General features: G+C 41.1%; 1 protein-coding gene across 17 annotated transcripts in view; it reads right to left on the bottom strand.

Annotated features, from left to right (window-relative positions):
* The window catches only part of Ptprm (protein tyrosine phosphatase receptor type M), an 825349-nt gene that overhangs the window by 9714 nt on the left and 790992 nt on the right, over nt 1-24643 (bottom strand). For all 17 annotated transcript variants that reach the window (XM_048806549.1, XM_048806555.1, XM_048806560.1 and 14 more), the window contains 5 exons: nt 24432-24605; nt 23361-23492; nt 19972-20097; nt 17618-17781; nt 11817-11952 (listed from right to left, as the gene is read on the bottom strand). In XM_048806549.1, the coding sequence (XP_048662506.1) occupies nt 11817-11952; nt 17618-17781; nt 19972-20097; nt 23361-23492; nt 24432-24605 (732 nt within the window). The remainder of the gene's footprint in view (nt 1-11816; nt 11953-17617; nt 17782-19971; nt 20098-23360; nt 23493-24431; nt 24606-24643) is intronic.

Here is a 24643-nt window from a genome sequence, read left to right as displayed (position 1 = left end):
CCATTCCCCTCTGTGTTGTAATGCCTGTCCCTTACAGTGCAGGACACTCAGCAGGCTTAGGTTGTGTCACTCTGCTGGGCAGCTACCCTCTAAGCCTGTATGGCATAATGTCTGTGGAATCCTAGAGATGGAAATATGAAGGGGCTTCTGACCCCTATAATGGTACAAACTCAGATAATAGCTCAGTTCTCATGATGTCTTCTAGCAATAGCACCATGGGTGTTTACTGAGAGATGATGTGAGATTCCTTGCCAGAGCAGGGCTACTGTACAGGTTTTAGGTTACTTAATGGGCTACTAGCCTGTAAGGACTATGGAATTTTCCAGTAGTTAGGATTGCCAGCATCCATGCTAATAGTTTTCTGGGGTTCTCTGTTTTACCCTTCCCCCTACAAATGGGTAGCCCCCATACCAGGTGTTGAGTCGGGGTGGTAGATGCTAGAGATATTTTTTTTTTTTTGTCTTTCTATGCTATTGTTCCAGGTTTCTGAGTCTTCCATGTTTCCACTTTCTTTCTTGCTCTTTTCTGGACTTCTTCTATAGTTACTCATCTCAATTTGCAGCTATGTACTTGTCACTTTGGTACTTCTTGGAGGAGGTGGAAGTGAGTGAAGACCATCTCTATTCTGCCATCTTGGATCACTGAATTCATTTATCTTGAGCACAGCTTTCCTGGATTATATAGCTTGCCTGAGTAAGTCCTAAAAGAGTTCCTGGCCTAGGTGTGGTCAGTATGGCAGAGGAGAGCCTTCTGAACTGTGTGTGTGTGTGTGTGTGTGTGTACACTGTACTGAGGGAACCAAGCCTGGGTGTGGCATGTGAACCAAGCAAAGGGACAGGAGGCTTTCAGATGCCTCGATCTGCCAGTCCTGGGTCAAGTGCCTGGCAACTGCAAGGCTCTTTTCTTCCTTCTCTAAGGGACAAGCTTTTACAACATGTGAGATTCAGCACTACTGTTTCTTACCCACCATAATAGCCACAACCAAGGAACTATACTTTTGATTTTTGGTTCTGCCTAATTAACTACAATTTCCACAATTTACATGCCTCCTGAATTTGTCACTGAAATTTCTTTTTTGTCACCCTCATTTTGTTCTCTAAATACTCAAATAGTCCAACCTATTAATTTTAGGACAGGGGACACAGTTTATCCCTGTGTAATATACCAGTCTCTGGCACAGAACTTGACACGAGTTGAGAGGGAAATTCTGGCTACATATAGAAATGATAGCAAACTGCGGATGTAGCAACAATGGGTTCAACTCAGACATTTAAGGGTTGAAACTGGGCATTCTAAGATACCATCTCAGTTTTCTGGGAGCTTACAAACTAGAGGTGAAGACAAAACAGATCATTTCAATATATTGAAGGTGCCACAAGATCAAAAGTCATTAACAGTAACACTCACTAGAAAGGCGAAGACAAAACAACAGTGACATGACAAGTGTTAGTGAGGATGTGCAGAAATTAGACCCACATATGCTGCTGGTGGGAAGGTGAAATGATGCAGCTACTTTAGCGAAAAGACTGGCAGTTCCTAGAAGGTTAAACACAGAGTTATCACTTGGTCCAGCCATTCCACTACAAACAACACACCAAGAGAACTGAAGACTTGTGTGTGCACAAAAACTTGTAAACAAATAATAGTATGTTATTCATAATAACTGAAAAGGGTACATGACACAAGAGCCCATCAATAGACAGTAGATAAAAGGTAGTTTAACCACACAATCGATGTTTATTTGGGATAATAATACCTGCTACAACATACTCCTCACACATCAGACAGAGCACTAATCTCTAGAGTATATAAAGAACTCAAAAAGCTAAGCACTGAAAAAACAAATAACTCAAATCAACAAATGGGCCAAGGACCTGAACAGGCACTTCTCAGAAGATGATATACAATCAATCAACAAATATATGAAAAAATGCTCATCATCTCTAACAATCAGAGAAATGCAAATCAAAACTACTCTAATATATCATCTCACTCCAGTCAGAATGGCAGCTATTATGAAGACAAACAAAAATAGGTGTTGGCGAGGATGTGGCAATAAACGTACACTCATACATTGCTGGTGGGACTGCAAATTGGTGCAGCCAATATGGAAAGCAGTATGGAGATTCCTTGGAAATCTGGGAATGGATCCACCATTTGACCCAGCTATCCCTCTCTTCAGACTTAAAAACAACATACTACAAGGACACAGCCACATCAATGTTTACAGCAGCACAATTCACAATAGCTCAACTATGGAGCCAAACTAGATGCCCTTCAGTGGATGAATAGATAAAAAAATGTGGCATATATACATAATGGAATATTACTCAGCATTAAAAGAGAATAAAATCATGGCATTTACAGGTAAACAGATGGTGCTAGAGAAGATATTGCTAAGTGAAGTTAGCCAATCCCCAAAAAACAAATGCCAAAAGTTTTCTCTGATATAAGGAGGCTGACTCATAGTTGGGTAGGGAGGGAGGAGCATGAGAGGATTAGATGAATTCTAGACAGGGCAGAGGGTTCGGGGGCAGGGAGGAAAGGAGGGGGCAGGGGATTAGCATGGATGGTGGAATGTGATGGACATCATTATCCAAAGTACACGTATGAAGACTCGGGAAAAAATAAAAAGAATTCAGAAGAAAAAAAAAGAAATCATGGTGAGTTAAAAAAATCAGACACAAAGGATGATGTATTGTATGATTCCATTTACATAAAATGTCTAAAATAGGAAAATGTATAAGGACTGAAAGTAGCTTCATGCTTACCAGGGACTGGAAGTGGGGGTGACTGCTAACGTGTGGAGTTTCTTTTGGTGGTGATGAAAATATTATAAATTGTATAGTTGTGAATATACTGAAAACCAGTGAACTTTAACGGTGGAAGTTTTATAGTATGTGAGTTATATCTCAATAAAGCTGTTATATAAAGAATCACCAGCAGAACAATACTATTTTTTCCATGCTGTGAATCCTACCTCTTCTGTCAATCAAAGGTGCAGGTGAATGAGAAACACAGATCCAGTGGTTCTCCATTGCATTTGCTTTTTGAGGAGTCAGGGGTCTGAGTGCTGCAAACTGACTGGGATCTTAGTGTCCTGTTGACTAGCCCTGAGACACTGTCCATATAGTTCCCTTCTGTTTAAAAAAAATGGGGCAATCTAAGGTCACTTTCTAGCTTTGTCAACCTAGAATTCTATGAATTTAGAACTTGGTTTGCTTTTACATCAAGTCTAATGACATGAGCTAGATTAAAGTACTTTCTCTTATCTTGTAAATAACAAGTATCTAATGACCATCCTATCATCTCTTTTAACAAGCTTTCTCTCTCCATAGAAAAGGGCATGTCCACAGACAGAAATTTTCTTTTTGAAAAAACTCAAACTGGAAAAACTATTACTTGTCCTAGGAAAAGTGATATTTCTGATTCACATTCCAGTATTTATTATTTCAGGATTGGATACTTTCATTTTCAGACTACTTATAAGAATTAACTTGAATTTCAAAATACTAAAAGGCCATGTTGTCAGATAATCAGGCTGAAAAACTGACCACGAATTGGTTCTATCATTTCTCCTGTTTTTGTGACTCACAGGGACAAAGTATTGTTCCTAGAAATCTAAGAAATTTCATCCCTCGCTGTATAAGTGACATTCACACTTTGTGCAATTAATTTCAGTGACTACTATGAACCATCTTTTTAGCATACTCAGATACAGTAGGGGCGCACTGGATGCTGGCTTTAGGCAGCGCAGGGTAGAAGCTCAGAAGGGATTTTCGGCTTCACTGCTGCCTGGAAGTCTCAGAAGTTGCCCTGTCTCAGTCATGACTATAATTTTCAAAATGAATTCCTGCTCTCCCATTCTATCCCTCCTAAGCAAGCTGCCCATCCCCATAGATTTTGTGATGACTGGTTTCTGAATCAGAAAAATAAGGGGAAGTAGAAGAAAGACCATAAATTGCTACGTCCCCTCCTCCAAGCACCTGGGTAAATGCCTGAAATCTTCCTACATTGGAAACTGATTACACTTGATCACCAGGTACAGGCTTGTCTTCTGCAGTTTCCTCTGTCAGCTCACTTGCTTTTGAATGGTATAATTAAGCCACATGAGCTATCCCTGTGCTTCAGGGGAAAAAGAACATTTATGCCTTGGTCCTGAGTTCTCCCAATTTGGGCCACATTAGTTGGCTACAGGCACAGAGAAATGCTCAGCCCAGTGCCTCTCACAGCACTGTATAGGACCCTCACCAGGGTCCCTCAGTATTCGTTTCCATAACCCCTGACACTTGACCTCACTCTGGACCCTGCTTCTGGTCCCTGTGGAGAGGGAGAACATGAACTCTGAAATGGAGCCAAAAGCTGAGGTTGTTCTTTAGAAGTCCCGTCTGGCTCAGTGGGGGAGTCCCAAGGCCAAAGCTCCAGCAGGAGGCTCAGGCCTCCTGTGAAGGGCCAGAGTTCTGCCTTTGTAAGCTCATGCTGTATCTTGGGAGCTCCTGGAGCCACAGTCAGTCCGGGCACTTCAAACACCCGACATCTGCCTAAGAAGATTCAGAGAGAATAGCCCACGCAGCTCACCTGGGGCAAAGCTTTCCTTCCCATTGTACCTACTGTTTGAAACTAAGACAAGTTTCATAATGTATGCGGGATCATGTACTGACAGGTCCTTCAGGATGTAAAAGTCTTCCTGACTGATGCCCTGTCAGAAAGGTGAAGCAGTCCCCATGTGTTAATAACCACGGGTGGGAACATTGGGTTCAATGTTCCCAGCAGGTCACAGGTGACCAGTCACTCCGTGCCAGGGAGGCCAATAAATTCTCATCACCACTCTACAGATGGCTGCACAACTGTGACAACGAAGATGGAACAGGTCCTGACTTTCATCTGCATCTTTATAAAAAAATTTCTTTGCCAAAGCCTCCTGTGAAATCTATGCCCAATTCCCTGTTCATCTAAATTATAGTCACAGCAACAGCGGGCAGCTCAAGCCAGACTGGGGTCTGGCTGCACAGAAGAAATATCTAGGCATCCAGTAAATACTTACTGGACATCTCCTGGGAGCCAGGTGCTCTGCTGGTGCTGGGGGTGGGATGGGATGCACGCGGAGTCCCTCAGCCTCACCTCACAGGCTTCTGCTGGACTGGTCTAGCATGGCCTGGGCAGCAGTAGCTTTGAAAACTCCCTGAAGGATCCTCCATGTGCAACCTGGGCTGAGGCATTTCTAGATTACTAAATTCCTAACCTTGGCTACACATTTGAATCTAATTACTCTGATCATTCCACAATGCACACATATATTAAAATATCACTGCTTATCTCATGAATATGTACTTTAATTGTCAATTGAAGATAAAACTAAAAAAGCAAAATGAAACAAAATGTTCCACTGCTGAAGCCAGGCCCCAGAATTTTTTAAAGTTCCCAGGTCACATCAATGTGTAGCCAGGTTTGAGACAGACACTGTTCTCTCCACCTTACAAAGGACATGGTGGTGGGACAGGGCTTTCTCAGTCCACCTTGTCTGAGATTAAGCTTACACACATCTGGATTGGGTTCTGCTCTGCTCCACAGGTCCTGTACCTTAATCTGTTCCCTCCGTCTCCCGGCCTGAGAGGACATGCTGGTTTATGACCCTTATTGATTTCTCTTGGCAACTCAGTGCTCTTGCCAGGCAACCAACAATAAGCCAACCCACCAAGGATTCATGACCATCACTTTCATATGGGTCTCTTCCCTTAAGACCTCCATACATTTTGTGATATATCTGGCTATAGTCTACTTGGGATTTTCATCTAATGGTTTTGTGTATGTTACTGATTTTTCTACTCTTCTATCCATGATGATTACTATGAGCCACATGTAAGTTTACCTTCTAAGCAGAGAAGACAGTTCTACAAGGGTAATCCTTGTGGCAGAGTCTAAAATCAGTGGGCCTGGAGCTGGGAACCAGGGTTCAGATATGAATTTGACTTGCACTAGTTGTAGAATTCTATACCAGTTTACTTATGAGCAGAGGATGGGGGCTCAAGAGCAAATACTTCCTCATTCCCTATGTGAAGATGTCTGAGGTCAACAAGAGAACAAGGGATCATGTTTTATAAACAGAAAAGCCCTGTAAATATCTAGGATCAGTATTCTTTGTTTTCTAAGTGTTACTTTTTAAAACTTGGCTTTATTGAGATATAATTCATATACCTTAAGATGACCCTTTAAAAAGCTACTTATTTTAAATAAAATTCATGGGAGGCTATTGTTTTGGACTACGTTCCTGCACAGGACCCAACAGATCAGACCAAACCAGAGTGGAGTTAAGTACTATATAATTAAACTGAATTTTGAAAAAAGCCAGTTTAAAAATTCAGAAACAAAGTTTAAGAATCCAGAAGATTCACAGCAACCAATCAGGACCTGGTTTATTAGCACTGATGTGATAAAGAAGACCTCTGTGCTTCGACCATGTGAGGAAAGCAACTTTGAACTGATCAATGGCTCTTTTCCCATTTCTGTGTCTCCTGCCCTTTTCTACCTATAAAGCCAACCTCTTAGCTGAACTCATCAGAACATCCATTCTGGTTTTTTTTTAAATATTTTTCAGTTGACAATGGACCTTTATTTTATTTATTTATATGCAGTGCTGAGAAATGAACCCAGTGCCTCACACATGCTAGGCAAGTGCTCTACTACTGAGCCACAACCCCAGCTCCCTATAAGAGCCAATTAGATCTATACATTTATTGTAATTTTGTATTTTGACACAAATCAATGGTTTTCAGTATATTTATAGAGATGCACAAAATCTAAATTTAGAGCATTTCCAGAACCCCAAAGAAACACCATGCCTATCAGCAATCGCTTCATTCCTCTGTCCTCCAGTCCCTGGCTAGTACTATCTTACTTGGTCTCTATGGATTTTCCTATTCTGAACGTTTAATATCCATGGAGTCATACACTGCTCTTATCCCTATTTTACAGATGAGAAAAACTGAAGTTCAAGAAGGTCTTGTGTTTTGTATCTGGACCATGTCTTCTACTTCTTTTGCATCCACTGCCAATCAGCAAGATAATGAACACAGAACAGAAGCTGAGAAACACAGGTGGAATGGAATAGAGCTGAGATAAGATACTGGTTGATTATGCCCAGTGACAGCAGGTATGATTTTACTCTCTTAGCAGACAGACCAGATTGATTTGATGGGAAATGTTCTTTATTTGAGAAAATACCAGTATAAATGGGCTTTGAGGGAAGCAAAGATACCCAAGGGTATGTTTACTTAGCAGATATGTGTTCTGCTCTGGAGAAGGAAGACCCAGGAAGACAAAGGGGTAGGTGTGGTAATGGGGGATGTCTGGACAAGAAATTGAGGAGCAGCAGGGAGCTGCATGGAAAAGGTGGAGGGTAGATATGGTTGAAGGTTGAGAAAATCACCCTGCAATGTGATGATGATGATGACCTTTTTGAAGTGTGCCCTAGTTTGCAGACTGCACCCTATATTAACAAGTGTTCTGAGCGGGTGGTGACCCTTTTATCTGATGGATGCAGAGGAAGGCATGTCTCTCAGGTATGGGTTTCAACAGAGTAGTTTTAGGAGTCAATGATGACCCTGAGAATGAGCCCTCAGGCCATTGGTGAAAACACTAAAGAGGATCTTAGACCTCTATCCTGGGGGTTTAGTCCAATTTTCTTCAGACTTTAACAATCAAGAGGCCCCAGCTGACCCACAGTTCAAAATCAGGTGATTATATATGCTGTGTATTTGCCTGAAGAAGCAGCTTTGTTGAACCTCCAAAGGGCATTTGGGAGAGCAGTGAACACAGGCCACTTGTTCATTTCTGGGCCAGGCACTAAGGTGGCAGAGGGGAGTCTTCCAAAGTCTTCCACCTACCCTAGGGGACACATGCTTCTTTAGGCAAGATCTGTTCCCCAGAAGCTGTGTGTCTCTTGAGAAAGAGCCCTAGAAACCACAAAAGCCAAGTGAGGAAGACAAAGTGAGAAGGGAACTGTCAGGGAAGCAGCCGTTTTCCTGCAGCTGTGAGAACCTCAAAGCAGTGCAGGCAGGGATTCCATCTGAACTGAACTAGGCCATGCTGTCCTTGCCTACCCTCTAGGACTCAGTACTTTGATGGGGACTGGTTGAAGAGATGGACAGTGTAGAAGCTGGGCTGAAAAAGGGGTCAGAAACAAATGCAGCTGCCCTGTCTGGATTAAAAAAAAATTAAAAAACAGAGTTCTAAATTATTTTGCCTCCTGGCAATCTACTGACTTTTTTCTAGAGCTCCCCAAAACTAAAAATTAGAAGGAATCAACCTTCAGGGCCTTCTGGATCTCCCTCAGGAGTGCCAGGCTTCAAAACTAATGAATGAATTTTCAAAGTCAAGAGCAATTTAGAAACTTCAGTGCTGCAAAGGGAGATGGGGAGACCTGCAGACCTCTTCCCACTCTTCCCACCCAGCAGGGAGGCTGCAGCTTCCCTTTGTCATGTTTTGAATGCAGAGGGATATATTGGGATTCAGCCTCTCTATGTGCTGAATGAGGAGACCCAGCAGGGCCCAGGCTAGGTTCCTGACTCAATCCTGCCCTGCCTCCCTGGCTGGCCAGCTCAGAAGTGTGCCCTAGGGCTCTCTGGAACACACAAGTCATTTTCTGAAGATGCTGCTCACAAGACACAGTATACTGCTCCTTCCAGTTGCTGTCCAACAGTTGGCATTAAGGTCTCAGATGGCCTCTTATACCCAGTGAAATCATACCAGATTTTATCACCCTGACCTAAATTAGTTAATTCCTTCAGTCAACATACTCACGCATGGATATCAAACTAAACAGAATCCTACTCTCAAATAGACACAAGCAAACAAATGACAAGAGCTCCTACTCAATTCTGGAAGCTTCAAACACACTAAAAAGAGCACTATGACATTTTCCTCTGATCACCAGATATTATCTGTTATCCTGCTAACAGTCACTGTGACAGGTTTAGAAGACAGTTTTCTCAGGAAATTGGACAACTTTCCTACATTTCTCAGCCAGTGACATTGTCCTAAAACCGGTACTGACCTTGTAAGGTTTGGGATTCCAGGGATCCCATTTTTTCCATTAAAACTACCCATAACTTTATAGGGTTGAATAGGAGGATGAACTCCCAATGTTTTACAGCTTAATTTGTTTGGGTAATGATGATTAACAATGGTTAACTAAACATTTCAAAATAGCCCATAAAAGAGGATCCAGAGTGTCCCCAATACAAGGAAATTATGCATGTCTGAGGTGACAGATATGCCAATTACCCTTATATGATCATTGAATGTTTTATACATGTATTGAAATGTCACACTGTATTCCATGTACATACAATTACTATGTGTCAATGAAAAATAAAAACATAGTGTTTGAAAAAGAAATTATTCTTTTATCTTGAAAAAGAAATAGAATTACCCATACTACAGAAACTCTTCTAAGTTATAGAAAAATGGCCTGTGACCACAAGCTCTCTTCTGGTCCAACCACATAAAATTTCCATTCATTCCATGAAGAATTGCCCCAGTCCAATAGTCTGTGCCACTGCTTTGGACAAAGCTCAATCATTTCTGACCATAAAAATTCCTGAGTGATGAAAGCTGCAGCCAGAGCCATTAGAGGGAAGGCCTAGAAGGGTCTCTTCTAATCATCTGCTTAATTGAGGCTGCAGTGAGAGACAGACAACATTTTTTATCAAGGTCAGTTTTCCCAAGCACCAATCAAAATCTAGAAGCTGAACATCTATCCTTGAGATGGTGAGGTTAAGGACATAATGAGGTCAGTCAGAGCATTTTAATCCCATTCTCTGCTACCCTTCTTATTTACTCCAGTTTAGGACACCACTGATCACAGGACTCTCTTCTCTCAACTGTTATCATCCCAGAAGAGTGGGAAATCCATGGTGGTCGACACCTTCACTATTCATGTGGGATCTCAGGGAGGGAGAGTTCTTAGCGGGTTCTAGTGGAATCTACTCATAGAACACAAGAGTTGGCCTTTTGGCCACCCTCACAAAATCTATTACTATGTGAAGGGTGCTGAGAGCTGTGCCCAGCAGATATTAAGCATCACATAAATGCTCACTGTAGGCATCTTCTTCTTCCTCCACTTATTCATAATCATCTCCCACAGGCTGATAGGGCATCACATCTAGCAGACACTTACACTATCAATAACCACCTCTGTCCTCTTTGCGATTTCCACAACACTTTCAAATACATCTGCACATTGGATCACCTCAATATGCTACTACTATCCCTAGTTTATAAATTTAAATTAAAAATTTTTAATTTTAAAGTTTAAAGAAGTGTATTGTGTAAGGACAACTAAATTTGAAAAGATAATGTATCTGAGGTCACTGAACTTGAATTAGTAGCAGAGCTGAAACTAGAATCTGGGTTTTCATAGGCTTCTGACAGGGCAGAGAAGAGCGGGCAGCAGTTTGAGGAACAAATCTTTTTGCCACAGATGCTGCATTTGATAACTGCTGATGGTTTTGAGAATATGCAAATGGCCAAACATGTTCTTCTACCAAATTCCCTGGCTTGGAAATAGAATAACTATCAAGCACAGGGCACATGTCACAGGGCACATATCTGAGGACAGCAGATGCCCCTGAAGAGTGCTGTGTACTGAGCAGAGGCCTAGGAGAAAACTTATGTTTTAGGAATTGTCTTGGTCAACTGGGATCCATGCTGGGCACTGCTGTAGGGACTTTTCAAGTTGCAGATGGGGACTAATTAATCATCTTCAACTTGAATCTTGAATTTCTCTTTAGTCCTTTTGTTTGTTTATTTATTAATATATATTTTGGTAGCATGGATTGAACCTAGTGGTGCTTAGCCACTGAGCCATATCCCCAGCCCTTTTTATTTTTTAATTTTAAGAAAGTTTTACTAAGTTGTGTAGGGCCTCATTAAATGGCTGAGGCTGGCTTTGAACCTGTGATCTTCCTGCCTCAGCCTCTGGAGCTGCTGGGATTATGGGTGTGCACCACTGTGTCTGGGGTCTTGTTTTTTTTTTTTTTAACCCCAAGCCTTCCGAGACAATGTTGTGGAACCAGGAACACTGGCCTTCTGAATTTGTCATCATTGACCATCTCTTCCTCCCCCTCCCTTGCCCCAGGCCACTTTCTTAACTCTGGATTAGAATCACCCTTGAAATCCTTTCTCCATTTACAGAGCAGCACAATAACCTAATGGAAAAGCTTCCTCTTTTAAGCTGTACTCTTATTCTTGACTCACCATGGTTGGCATTTCAACAGCTCCATATAAAAGAAATTTCATGAAATACTCTAAGAAAATAATTGCACCTCATCCTTTGTTTCTCAACTCCTTTAATCCTTTTCTCAGATATGGCCACCATAATTAAATGCCATATTCTGGATGTCAAACTAAAATTCACAGCTTTGATAAATATTAGGCGATTAAGCTATTTATAAAATATATAATTTGAAAATCTGGCATTTCATGTGCTATGATTATTTCTTCTCCATGAAGATTAAGTGCTTAGCCGCGTGGAAGGCATTGCCAGGAAGGGAAATTAATAAGGATGTTCACTTGTGAGTTTCAACTATTTCCACATTTCAAACGAGTTGAGACAGTTTCCTTGAAAAAAAGAGAGGAGAAAAAGGGAGAAAAAGAGAGAAAATTCCTATAAGCAAAGTGATATGTTATGCTTTTTAAAATGAGTCTTTTCCTCTCTGAATCAGTGTCATTGAAAATTTGGGAGCTGGGGCGGTGGGTCTCAGAGTCCTATGCTAAGGTGGGATGCCCCACTGGGCAGGGTGGAGGGCGTGTCCTACCAGAAGGTCCACCATGTTGGGTTTGTTGTTCCTCAGCGTCTTGACAGCATGGAAGACGTCCACGGTCCTCTGGTGCCTGAGCATCTCACAGACAATGCTGATGGCACAGAATGTGCCACTGCGGCCTCCCCCATTCCTGTCATAGAAGAAATCAGATGATTGGACATTTACCTATCTGTTGCATCTTACACACAATCTGTGGAGACATGTTTTCTACACTCTACCGTGCCAGTCATGATGAAGGTTCTGGAGGTCTCTGAGCACTCTACCTTAGCTAAGACAAGTTCTCTACCAAAGGGGACAAGCTAGCCAAGTGTTTGACCCATAGTTCATGGGGGTAGAGCACATAATTGAACTCGGCCTCCATTATGTTATCTGCTATGGCACCTTATTGATTTTTATAGAAAGGGCCCACTGGACAATTTTTCAATGATTACACATCTCATCTGATGTCTGGCAAGAAAATTGATAATAAGTGTGGAAAAGGTTCAAAGACACATCTGGCTTTTAAAAATGTCCATCATTTATCTCTAAAACATGAGGCTCTTTTTAAATAAAACTTTTTATTTTGAACTAATTTTAGATGTGCAGAATCACTGCAAAAATAGCATAAAGAATTCCCTTGTATATCCAACTTCCCTGGCATGAACATCTTATATAACCACAGTATGTCATCAAAACCAGGACAGTAACACTGCTACAATACTTTTTTTTCCCTGCTACAATACTATTAAAAGTATGGGCCTCAAATTTCACTGGTTTCTCCACTGATGTCCTTTTTCTAGTCCAGGATCCCATCTTACATTTAGTTGTCATGTCCACTTAGCCTCCCTTCATTGTGTTCCTGTCTTTCCCTGCGTTTCTTGACCTAACTTTTGTTAAATCAGTTATTTTTCAGAATATAAAATGTGAAATAGAGAATGTAGATGGGGGAAGTACTCATGGGTCTCAGCCACACTTTGAGAAGTCATCACAAAGTACAAAACATAGACTGTGATTGGAAATGAAGCCATGCGTTTTTGCCAAGAAAACTGCAGAAGGAATTGCTTCTTGAAAAGGACAAGAATTGAGGAATAAGGACTAATACGTTGAGCCATCTTATTCCTGGTGATGTTGACCTTGCTCATGAGTTGAGATAATGTCTACCAGGTTTCTCACTGTCAAAATCTTTCTGTTTCTAGTTAAGACATATAATGGGGGACATACTTTGGACTGTGCAAATATCTTGTTTCTCCACAAAGGTTTGCACACTGATTTTTGCATCCATTGGTGGCTCACGTCTGCACTAATTAATGATGATTGTGGTAGTTGCCTAACATAGGAAAGAGGTTTCCCCTTTCCCTCATTTAAACATGTATTTGCTTATTTTTATTTTGTTGTTTATATCAGTGGAGGCATAGCCTGAATACCAATTTTATTCCATGAGCTAAAACCCAATTACATCACTATTTATCTTGTTGCTCAAATTGTTCATTTTTGGCCATTAGGAGTTCCACATAGTTTTTGTGATAGGTCCTATACTTTTTTGAAGATTTTCTCATCTTCTGGAACCACAGATGTTCCCAACTTATTCTGTATTTTCTCTGCAACAGATCTGAAACATATCTATTTTCATGGAGCTAAGGGACCTTTTATATCTCTGTATTTTAAACTCAATATCTCTATCATACCTAAAATAAAGAAACATTACTGTTGATGTTTTACAGTGTTGGGAAGTGCTGGCCTTATGAGTGGTAGGCAAGTGTTCTGCCTTTAAATCACACCCACCTCTCACCCTTCTGTTTTAATATAATCAAAATTTTAGTCAGTGTTCAGATTTCCCAGATGGTTTCTTATAGTTGATTAAAAAAAAATCACATCTAAGAAAAGGCCACACATTGCATTTGGTTGGCATGCCTTGCAAATTTATTTTAATCTCTTTGCTCTATCTTATACCTATAATAAAATTCACAAATGGTAAAAAGATATGTTACTTTTTACTAATGCACACATTATGTAACCACATCAGGTCTAGACAGAGACCGTGAGCAGCCCCCAGTCAGCCTCCTTCAAACTGTCTCCTCATCAATACCCTCAGGACCACCCAAAACAATATCTGTTCTCACTTCTACTGTTACATTTTTTTTGCCTAAATGGATATATGGAATCATACAGCATATACTCTTTTGAGTCTAGCTTATTTCACTCAATATTATCATAGACTCTTCCTGTTGTTGACTGTCAGTAGTTTCTTCTTTAATATTGACAAGAAAAATTCCACTGAATGAGTACTCTACTGTGTAACTTACCTGTCCCATAGCTCCTTCCAGATTTTAGGTATTATGAGTCCACCTGCTATAAACATATCCTGTGTCATACAACTTATTTCTATAGTCACGTATCTAGGAATGGAAGGGCTCAGAGTATGTGAGTACCTAGCTTTGATAGATGCTGCCAAACAGTTCCAAAATGGTTGTATGATAGTTACTTCCTAGCAGTAGAGCCTGAGAGTTCTAGTGACTCCACAGCTTCACAACCACTTGGGGGATCATCATTTGTCTTTAAAATTCCAGTCATTCAGGTGGATATGCAGTGGGCATCTGATCCAGGTTTTAATGTGTATTTCCTAAAAGCTAATGATGCTGAATACTTTCTCTGTGCTCACTGGCTGTCTGGATAGCTTAATTTTTTCAAATGAAGCACTTGTTGATTTTTTCCCCCCGTTTAAAGAACTGAGGCCATCTATCTTATTCTAAGGACTTGCAGTAATTCTTAGACATTCTGGCTCTGAGCCATTGGGGAGATACACAGACACACACACACACACACACACACACACACAGACACAGACACTCACATGTATATATGAAACAAAATTCTCCTCCTACTGCTTTCTTACTCACTTATTAATATCTTTTGATGAACGAAAGTGTTTCATTTTAATGGGACCCAATATATCTCTATTTTTCTTTATGACTAGTGTTATGTGTCCTTTCTTGACCAGTCTTTGATTATCCCATGATCATGAGGAGTTTCTGCCATGTCTTCTTCTAGTAGCTTTGATGTTTTACTTTGACATTTTGGTCTACAATCCTTCTGGACAGGAATCCTTGCTATAGTGTGAGACTTCCCTGATGGCCTACAGGTGTGTGCTGTAGGAGATCTTGCTGTGAGTCAGGTGACACAGATGTGCAGTTCCTGGACCTTCTCACGAGTGTGTTTGCTATTCTTGCACTAATATTACATTGCTTTTTCCCCACCGTCTTTTTACCTGATGCTATTGACAGTTGTGATGACCACTGTCTATATCCAGAGTTTCTAAATGGTAATACCTTAATTCTATTTTTCTGTTTCTGATTTCAGTAGTTAGAAGACACATATCAAGAAAAAAATTCCCTATTTCAGTAGGGAATTGTGTCTGTGGCTCAAGGAACCATTGCATTCACAGTGCCTGGAGAGCTGTCTCATGTAGGAGTCTCTTCTTATGGCCAATAGGTGGCACTACAATATGCTGAAGATGGCGCCATTATTACAGAGAGGCACAGTGTGGTGCTTCCAAAGTCTTCTTTCCTGGCCAATACTAGAAGATACCAATTTAACTTTGTTTCTTGTATAGTTAAAAAAAAAGCACAGATTTATAAATCTTAAAATAAATCTCCTTTCCAGAGTGAAGCGTCCTGCCCTATCTGATGCCAGAAGGGCAAGAGGCAGCCCCAGGGGAACCTTGGAGAGTTAGCAGGTATGTGGGTGTGGGGAGGGGGTGGTTCTCAATAAAAAATCAAGGAACCCTCACCAAAAGGGGAAGAGATGTCAGGAAAGTAGGGAGAACAACATGGCAAGGTGATGTAATTATTTAGTCTGGAGAGCACAATGATTTAAGAGGTCTTCACAGTTCCTCCTTCATACCTTTCCTGGAGGATGAGGCATTAGCATATTTTATTTGGCAAGAGGCAGGGCAAAGTTCAGAGCTCCAAGAAAGGACCTTGGCATAGCCTGACACATGGCAATGAGTGTAGAGAAACCCACACCCTTAGCCAAGTCTGCCACTTTAATTCAGGTTAGTCTGCACTGAGTAAAACTTGAGTTTGCTTTCAATTTTGGAGTGATTGCATTGTGTATTTCTAATGACATTCCTCTGGAAAGCAACATATGCTTATACTTTGAATTTCCACAAATTTCTCTAAACATCTTCCCTAACTGCCATGACTTTTTAATTGCCTGTTCCATCAAGCCAATTCCAGCTGGATGATTAGCTACCGATCATTGCCAATGAGAAAATGCAGGTAAAAGTACTTTGAAAAGCATGGCATTCTCTATTCATAGCTCTCAACCTTGGCTGCACATGGAAATCACTAGGAGTTTTTTTTTTTTTAAACACTGATGTCTGTGGTTCATATGCACTGTGACTTCACTGGTGTGGGTATGGCTTGAGGATAGGGTTCCCCACTCCCTAAGCTCCCCAAGTGTTACTCAGTGTACAGGTAAAGTTGGGATCCTTCTGTGCAGAGGTTCTCACATTTTGGCACCTGCTAAATTGGGGGAGGTCACCTTTTGAGGATATTGGCTCTGTGTTAGCCAGTTTTCCATCACCATAACAAATACCCAAGAAAATCAACTTATTAAGAGAAAGTGTTTATTTGGCTCAAAAGTTTTGAGGTTCCAGTCCATGATTAATCCTATTGTTTTGGGTCTGTGATGAGGTAGCACATTATGGCAGGCACATGTGGCAGAGCAAAGCTGCTCAACTCATGGCCAAGGAATGAAGAGACTGGGGACCATGGTCACCTCTGAGTCACACCCCAAATGACCTAAAGACCTCCAACTAGGCCCATCTCTTACAAGTTTAACCACCTCCTGATAGCACCAGGCTGGGGACCATGCCTTTGCTACATGGACCTTTGTAGGACATTTAAGATCCAAATTATAGCAGGCTGTAACCAAATTCTAATATACATAAATCTCTGGCAAAAATCTCTCCTAAAAACCAGGAAGAGAAAGAGTTCCTTTGAAACCTCTGACCTGATTTCCAATAGAATTATCAAGTACTATAATATGATGGCAAACTGATTTTGGCTGGGTGGGCCCTGATTTATAGCTTTTGCCAATTCTATGGTGTAAATACTTCCAATGCAAATAAGTTATCAGCATTTTAATAACCAGCTCAGAAAATTCTTAGACAATGGACTCTCAAGAGATAGGACCTCACTAAATCCATCCAAGTGGTTTTTGGATTTTTGGGTGGCTGGGGAAGCCCTAGTTATAGGATCAATGCTTTTTATAATTGTGACACACTCTCTGTATAGCTTGAATGTGTTCCCCAAAGTTCTTGTATTGGAAATTTAATTCCCAAAGACATATATTAATGATAGTTGGGGGGAGGTATTTGGGGGGTAGATTAGGATTATACAAGCCATAAGGGTGGGGCCCTCATGGTAGCATTAGTAGCTTTATAAGAAGAAGACAGGCTCAAGCTAGAACACTTGCTCTGTCTCACCATGTAATGTCCTCCACCAGGTTATGACATAATGAGGAGGCCCTCACTAGATGCCAATACAAAACAATGAGATAAATAAATCTCAGTTATTTATAAATTACTTTGTCACTTATTAATGTAACAGAAAACAGACTACGATCTTATCTAAAATTAATGTTTCCTTTTCCTGAAAAGCCAACTGAGCATTAAGTGAGAATACTGATCATCCCCCTTTACCCCAAGCTTCTTATTTCTTTTCCATTTAGAGTGAGACAAAAGACAGTATGTAGGAGGAGATAGCTGAGTGGGGGCCCTGGACACTGAGAGGAACAGCTCCATCAATACTTACAAGCAGTGCACAACTGTGCGACCTTCCCCACCGTTGTACTCTTCCTGCCACTTGTCCACCTGGCGGATGAGCTTCAAGAAGGAACGCTTGGACACTGGTGTGTCCCTGTACATCGGCCAGCCCAGGAACTGGAATTGCTGTACCATTCGATATCCATCTTGGGGCTACAGACCATCAGGCAACAATCAGGGAGTAGAGAAAGAACAGGCATTATTTACTTCCTTGGACGCCAGTGGGCTGATTCCACCTACTTGATCTTCACATCAAAGCAGAGCATTATGAAATGAGAGTCTGGCCAACAAATAACAAGGCAGCTCCTACAGGCCAAGTAGTTATGATTTTTAATTTCAAGCAGTTATTAAAAAAACAAAAACAGGTGTTTTCCATGATAGGCCACAGACAAATAAGAGTGAAGCAAAACACTTAACCATTTTGCCAAAGCCAAGTAAAAAATAACCGTATGAGGACTGAGGGCATCATGCATTATGTGGGAAAATGGTTTTACTTTGATTACACAGAACTCAAGGTGAAGAGCAAATTATAACCTGGAGACGTTTGTGAGTGCAATGTGATGTAGATTACACCATGTTTCCCATGACTATAACAGAGTTTTGCTTATTGGTGTGAATCTTAATCTTTACTCCTAATTAAGTGGAATTACAGGATTCACAAAGGTGTTGGAGTTTATGTTAGAAAAGCCACAACAGCTTAATCTGTCATGGCTAAATCACTTGGACTGAACCCTCTATGGCCTGTTGAGTACTCACTTCTCAGTACACTGTCTTCACTGGTTCTTCTTTCTCCTTATCCCTCTCTCCTCCTCTGCCTCCCTGCTTCAGCCTCCCTTTCTCCCAGACTTCTTGCTGATGGAAGCCTCCAGGCTCAGTCCTGGGGTTTCTCTCTCACTTCATGATCCCATTCAATCTCATGGTTTAAAACATCAACAGTAAGTCCTAAGTCTACATCTCCAGTTCATACCTCTCCCGAGAGTCCTGAAAGTCCTACCTAATATTCCCACATAGGGCTCAAAGAGTCATCTCAAACCTCTTACGTCTAGAACTGAACTTCTCTGCACATATGCCCCTTGCTCAAATAACCTGTTACAATACAGCCTTTCCTTCTCAGTGAATGGCCAACTCCATTATTCTGGTTTACAGGATAAAAATCTTGAAAGTCACCCTGGAATCCTACTGGTCTACCTTCAGAATATATTTAAGTCTTTCTATTGCTCCAACTGCTACCACTTCTGTCCTACCACTGTCATTTACACTTGGGTCCTTCTCACAGCCTCCTGATGGGTCTCTCTCAACACAGGAAGTCAGAGCACTCCTTTAAAAATGTAAGTTACATCTTAAGGTTTCTAGCGAAAACCCTCTACTGGCTCCTTATTTTCTTACAAGCAAAAGCTCAAAGCTAGTAAGGCCTGTGAGGCTCTCAGGACACCTTTCCTCCCACCTCTGCCAGTCTCCTTCCAGGTGCATGACTTCACCAGCTCCTCCTGCCTTTGTGAGTGTCACGGCCACACCAGCTTCCCACTGGACCTGCAGTCACCAGGCACAGCTCTTCCTCAGGACCTCTGCACTTGCTGTGACTTCTGCCTAAAATATTATGTCCCTAGGGAGCCCAGTGGCTATTCCTCAGGGCTCTGCTCACATGACACAGTTATTTAAAACAGAGACTTGCTCTCTTCATCACTTCTTGGTCTTATAAAATCCATCACTTTGTAACAAACTAAATCCATTATTCTATCTCTTCTGTTTTCTGCCTTCTGATAAAGAGCCTTTGCTTGACCAAAGTCAGGCTCTGAGCCTTCTCCTAAGCCCACCTGTGAACCTCCTTATAAAAAGCAGTTTTAACAACCCTTGCTAAATCAATTTTACAAGAGCATCCTCTCCCCATGTCTGGCCATTCTCATCATTTGATCAGGTTCCTCAGCCTCTACCATCCCCAGGTGATGCCTGACCACTGTGGCCTTTCTTCAGAAAGAATCCCCTTACCCTGATACTTCTTCTCCTTGGGAACTTTCAACCCACTGGCCCCCCACTTCTCCTTGGCCATCAATCCTCATTTGCCCTCAGAGGTGCATTCAGAGGTGAGCTCATCTCTCTCCCCTGCTGCATGACCCCACTGTTGTGGCCCCTGTCCCTGTCACGATGGCCTTCCTTTCAGAAAGTGTCACTGAATAACTTTTTCTTTGACATTGTTCCTGGTAGAATATAAGCTCCATAAGGTCAGGGCTCTCTGACACACTCCAAAATCCTAGAACAGTGCCTGATGTAGAGTGGTCTGTTAGAAATCAGTGGACAAGAATATGACGGACCACAGTACAAAGCAATACTGTCCCTGGCTCTTACTCTGGCTGCATTATAAATACGGAATATCCTGCTGATGATGTCCTCTTCTAGGTCGGCAGACACAAATTCCACCTGGATGGGGCCATGCCTGTGTACTCCATTTTCTGGCCAGTACTGAGGACACAACTGAATTTAAAACATAGAAACACAAGGTTAATTATAATACATTTACTACTAACAGTTTGGATAAAGTCAGTATCAGACATTCACTAAATCTCAAGACTTCCTTGATTCCCTTCCTTTTCTTTTCTTTCCATCTTTTCCTTTCAGCAAGTTGACTCAAGGACTTCCTTGTCTGCTGATTCCTCACCTGTCCTTCTCCTGTGACTCTTTTCTTCATTGTCTCAGGAAGCACCTGGAGCCATGACTAATTCTGCTTTCCAGGGAAGGCATGAGGATCTCTTCCATACATCCCTTCCTAGGTCTCCTGGCTGCTGAAATGTATACTTAGTTAGGCCCTAGGGGAAATGCCTCTAGCTGCCACTGTGAAACTGAAGACGTTTAAACTGGCATGTGTACCTGTTAACACAGGTTTTTATCCTCTCCTGCTGGACTTTTGGAAATCAGGCTATTTTGTGACAAACAGTAAGGGTTGGGTGCATTTTCATATTCTGGTACAAGCTCTCCCAAAGCAAAATCTAGGTATCCTGGGTTGTGAGAGTAACTGCTCTGCTTTTTTTACCTGGAGGCCACTTTGATTAAAAACACAGTTTTCAAGAAGCTCAAAACCCAGGTATTGATGCTATAAGATAACTAGAATATTTGCACAAATGGAATCACAACTCAGCGGGCAAGAGTGTTTAGGACTTGGGAGTTTAGGAAAGGGGTCCTTGCATTTGCCACCACCCTACCATCCTCCTAAACTTGAAGATGGTCAGGTGGGAAGAACCTATAAGATCTTTTCAAATACATTTCTTCAATCCATGAAGCCTTAATAGGTATTCAAACTTCTTTCTGGACTTGGTGTTCCAGTGACTTGTGGAATTGTGTTTAACTTTTATCTTTCTGATTTACCTGAAGGACAGATGGCTCATGGTGAAGCAAGAGGGGCACTACTTCATTATTTTTAAACCTGTTGCTATGGGATGAAGAGCAGGTGAAAACCCTATTATCTCATTTTAAGCAAAATGATATACCACAAAAGGATAATCCACTGGTTAAACTTCCTTTTATTTTTCCTTTTGATAACTTTTATTTTCCAAAGGATATAAAAATTTCACTGTCAAATGTTTGCAAAGGTTGATTTATATCCAAGATTGCACGACAAGTTCTCAGTTAACAGTGGGCCAAGAGAAACAGCATCTGTCTCCATTAGAAAGAAGTTGAAGGTTAGACCTTTTTTTTTTCTTTTGATTAAAAATGAAAGTAGGATAACCAAGCATAGTTTTTATGGTAGCTAAGTCTATTATATTTTAGAAATTGCATTTATTTTTAAACAGTTGCTTCCCTGAAATTTTTCCTTCTTCACTCAACAGCACTTCCTGGTGACAAGTTATTAAATTACCTTGTCAAACAATAGCATGCTAATGTTTATTTTCTTTTTGATACCCAAGGATACCCACTGTTAAAATTAATAGGCATGATGATGGGAAGTCAAGATGGTAATAAAAGCCATAACATACACATTCAACTGTTGTACCCATTTTTCTACTGACTGAGCTAGCCTTACTTTCTGCTTGTCCTCTCAGTTCAAGCATCTGACAAAGCTTGTCACTTACAATGAAGAAATATGAATGGCCTGGACTACACGGGGCTCTTGGCACACTGCATCCTACACTCTGCCCAAGGAAACCATGTAGAAAATGGCTTAAATGGTGCATAACACGTCCATGAACTGGACCTATAAATACTTAAAATAGTTGAGTGCTAGTCTTGTACGGTTGCAAAGGCTTTGAGTTCAATGCTCAGTTTAGTGTTCGCTAAAAGACTGAATCCCCCGAGCCTCTTTTCTCTCACTCTGAAAATCAGCTCTGTCTGCTGAATAGAATTGGAGTCTTTTTGTTTCTCCTATCACCAGTCAGCCAAGGCTTGGTTGGAGTCCAGACATTTTGGGTTCAGAATGTAGCTTTAGAATTCAAATGCTGTTGTTCATTAAGAACAAGCTAGAATCACTGATATGTTCACAGTGTATACTGCCACTTTTCAGGATTCACTTTAGCAGCATAATTCTGAACAGGGAACAAGTCCTATAACCCTGACTGTGACTGTTCGTGAGTTAGTGTGGCTCTGCAAGTTGGAAAGTCAGGATCCTTGTTTCTGTTTCAAATTGTGTGTGTCTTTATAAATGGTTCCAGTCTGCCTCTCTGAGAGCATCTACAGGAAGTGATCTAAAATATTTAAGCTTCTTAAGCCAAAATGACTAGATGAGAACAAGGATTATCATTATTATTTCATTAACTAGCTTTCAGGCAAGGGCCTTAACAATATAATGTAGTGCTTCAAACATAATTAAAAATCTTAAAGAACTGAATGTCCTTTCCAGATATGGCAGATTGATGGGCAACAAAACAGATTTTAGAAAGGAGATATCTTGTCCAGTTTGGAGAATGAAATACTTCAGATCTTTTCTTAAAAAAAAAAGGAAAAAAAAATGTCTCTATTAGCAAGAAATTAATTCCGTTCCAGAACAAGTTTATTCTTAAAACATGCTAAGTTTGAACTTTCCATAATGACCTTGGTCATGGTAGTGAAATCTGTGATTGGAATAAATTCAGCTCCCAAAGGGCCTTGGTGCTAACAGTCTCCTGACAGCTCCCTCTAAGAAACTTCTACCTCCATTACTAATCTTGAGTTATCCGTGTCCAAGTCTTTTTTTTTTTTTTCCTGTTTAGGAGGAGCTATGCAAAAACTCTATTTATCATTCAGAGCTTCTCTTATCTCCAGGTGACAGTTTTATTTCTTTTTAATATCTTTACCAAAGAGTTGAGAAACTAATTGCCATCCCTTAAACTTGCTTGCTTGTTCCCACTGTCTACACACCATGACGATTTCCACCTGCAGGCTCCAGGCGAGCTATGCCAACTGGATGCCCCAGGGATGGAAGCCAGGGCTGGTGTCCTTTCTCCTCTGTCCTATGGTTTACTTGCTCTACTTTTGGCTCTGTGATGTTTGAATTCCTGTTCATCTATATCCTTATATATCCCTAGTGGGTATTTCTATCCTTTGGAGCAGGTTAATTTTTAACCCTGTCTTGCCATGTTACTTCCGCTGTCTATGACTTTGGCCTGTGCTTGGTTTCTACCAACCTTCTGCTCTAGATCAGCATCCCTAATTCTCAATCATCAACTGGCATTTGAGCCCTGGCCTGAGAGCCTGTGATGTGCAAACAAAGCACTCACAAACTTGCCCTAGGAGCACGAGCTCTGCCTTCAAGAATTCCCGAGTCTCACCTGGGCAGGATCCACATCATTTAACATAACCACTGATGTGCAGTGATAATCCAGGACCAGTCTCCAAAAGTCTTTGACTGTGTTTGGCAAAGGATGCTGGGTGACTATAAAAGCTGAAGGCTGTTTATAGCTCTGCAAACACAAACAAGAAAGATCCAAATATACCCAGGAAAATGTGAAAGGAGGAATCTATTTAGTGCACATGGAAATGTGTGGCACAAAACACTGAACGTATTTAGTGACTGTTAAATCCTACCACTGTTGTCAACACCAAAATAAACTAAATGTAAATTTATCTGTGGAACAACAATGATAAAGTAATCTCACTTTGATATAAGGAAAACTTAACTATCTCTTACCAGTTTTTCTCTATTTCTGATAGGCAACATTGACTCCATATGTAATCATTATAATGGAGAAAATTCAATTTAAAATTATGAATAATTAAAATCATTCTGTTTTTCTTAAAGCTTATTTGTTTGTCACTTATAAGTTTTGGTGTTACTTATTCCTGCCATAAAGAACACACATACTTTTTTCAGCTCTGGAGAGCTTTGAACAAGTGTAAGTGCCCTTTTACAACATCACACCAATACAATTAAAATTTCCACATTAGCACTGAAAATATCCATTTACTCTTCCCATCAATTGAACTGCAAGAAGTAAATTGACAAACAGTAAGTAATGAGTTGTGTTTTCTTCCCATGTTAATTACTGCCTAAAATAGGAGGAAAGGGAAATGAGATAATGCTGCTTCCACATTACTCCATTTCCTTGCCATGGGGACTTAACAGCTGTTTCTTGCTCTTTGGCCAGAGAGTAACTGCAACATGCTTCTTTTATCACTACTTCTGGACCCATGGCCACTGAGAGCGCAAGAATATCCAGCTACACAAAAACACATGGAATCTGAAATCTATGTTTTGTTGAAAAGAGTTTGCATCTTGAAAAAGGGTGGGAGGGACAGAGGAGCATAAGGAAAGACCTCTGAAGTGCTTGCCCTGACCTTCCCAGTGGCTATCCCTGTTGGGGAACACCTCCTATGTCCTTCCCAGAAAGGGAATTGCTTACGTCCATCAGGGCGGCATTGATGTAGTTGCTGCTCTCCCCGTCGATGGTGATAAGGAAGGGCAGGCAACGGTCTGGGGGCAGGATGTCCATACACCGGTTCTTCTCATGGTTCCGAGGCAAGAGTGCGATGCTACAGTCTTCTACACGCAATGTTGGTGTCACCATGTTTAGAGTCTGTGGGTCAAAAGAAAGGCGCATAACCTCCAGGTTCA

Source organism: Marmota marmota, unplaced genomic scaffold, assembly GCF_001458135.2.
Source record: "Marmota marmota marmota unplaced genomic scaffold, marMar, whole genome shotgun sequence".
Classification (NCBI taxonomy): Eukaryota; Metazoa; Chordata; class Mammalia; order Rodentia; family Sciuridae; genus Marmota; species Marmota marmota.
This window is presented reverse-complemented; position numbering and strand designations above follow the sequence as displayed.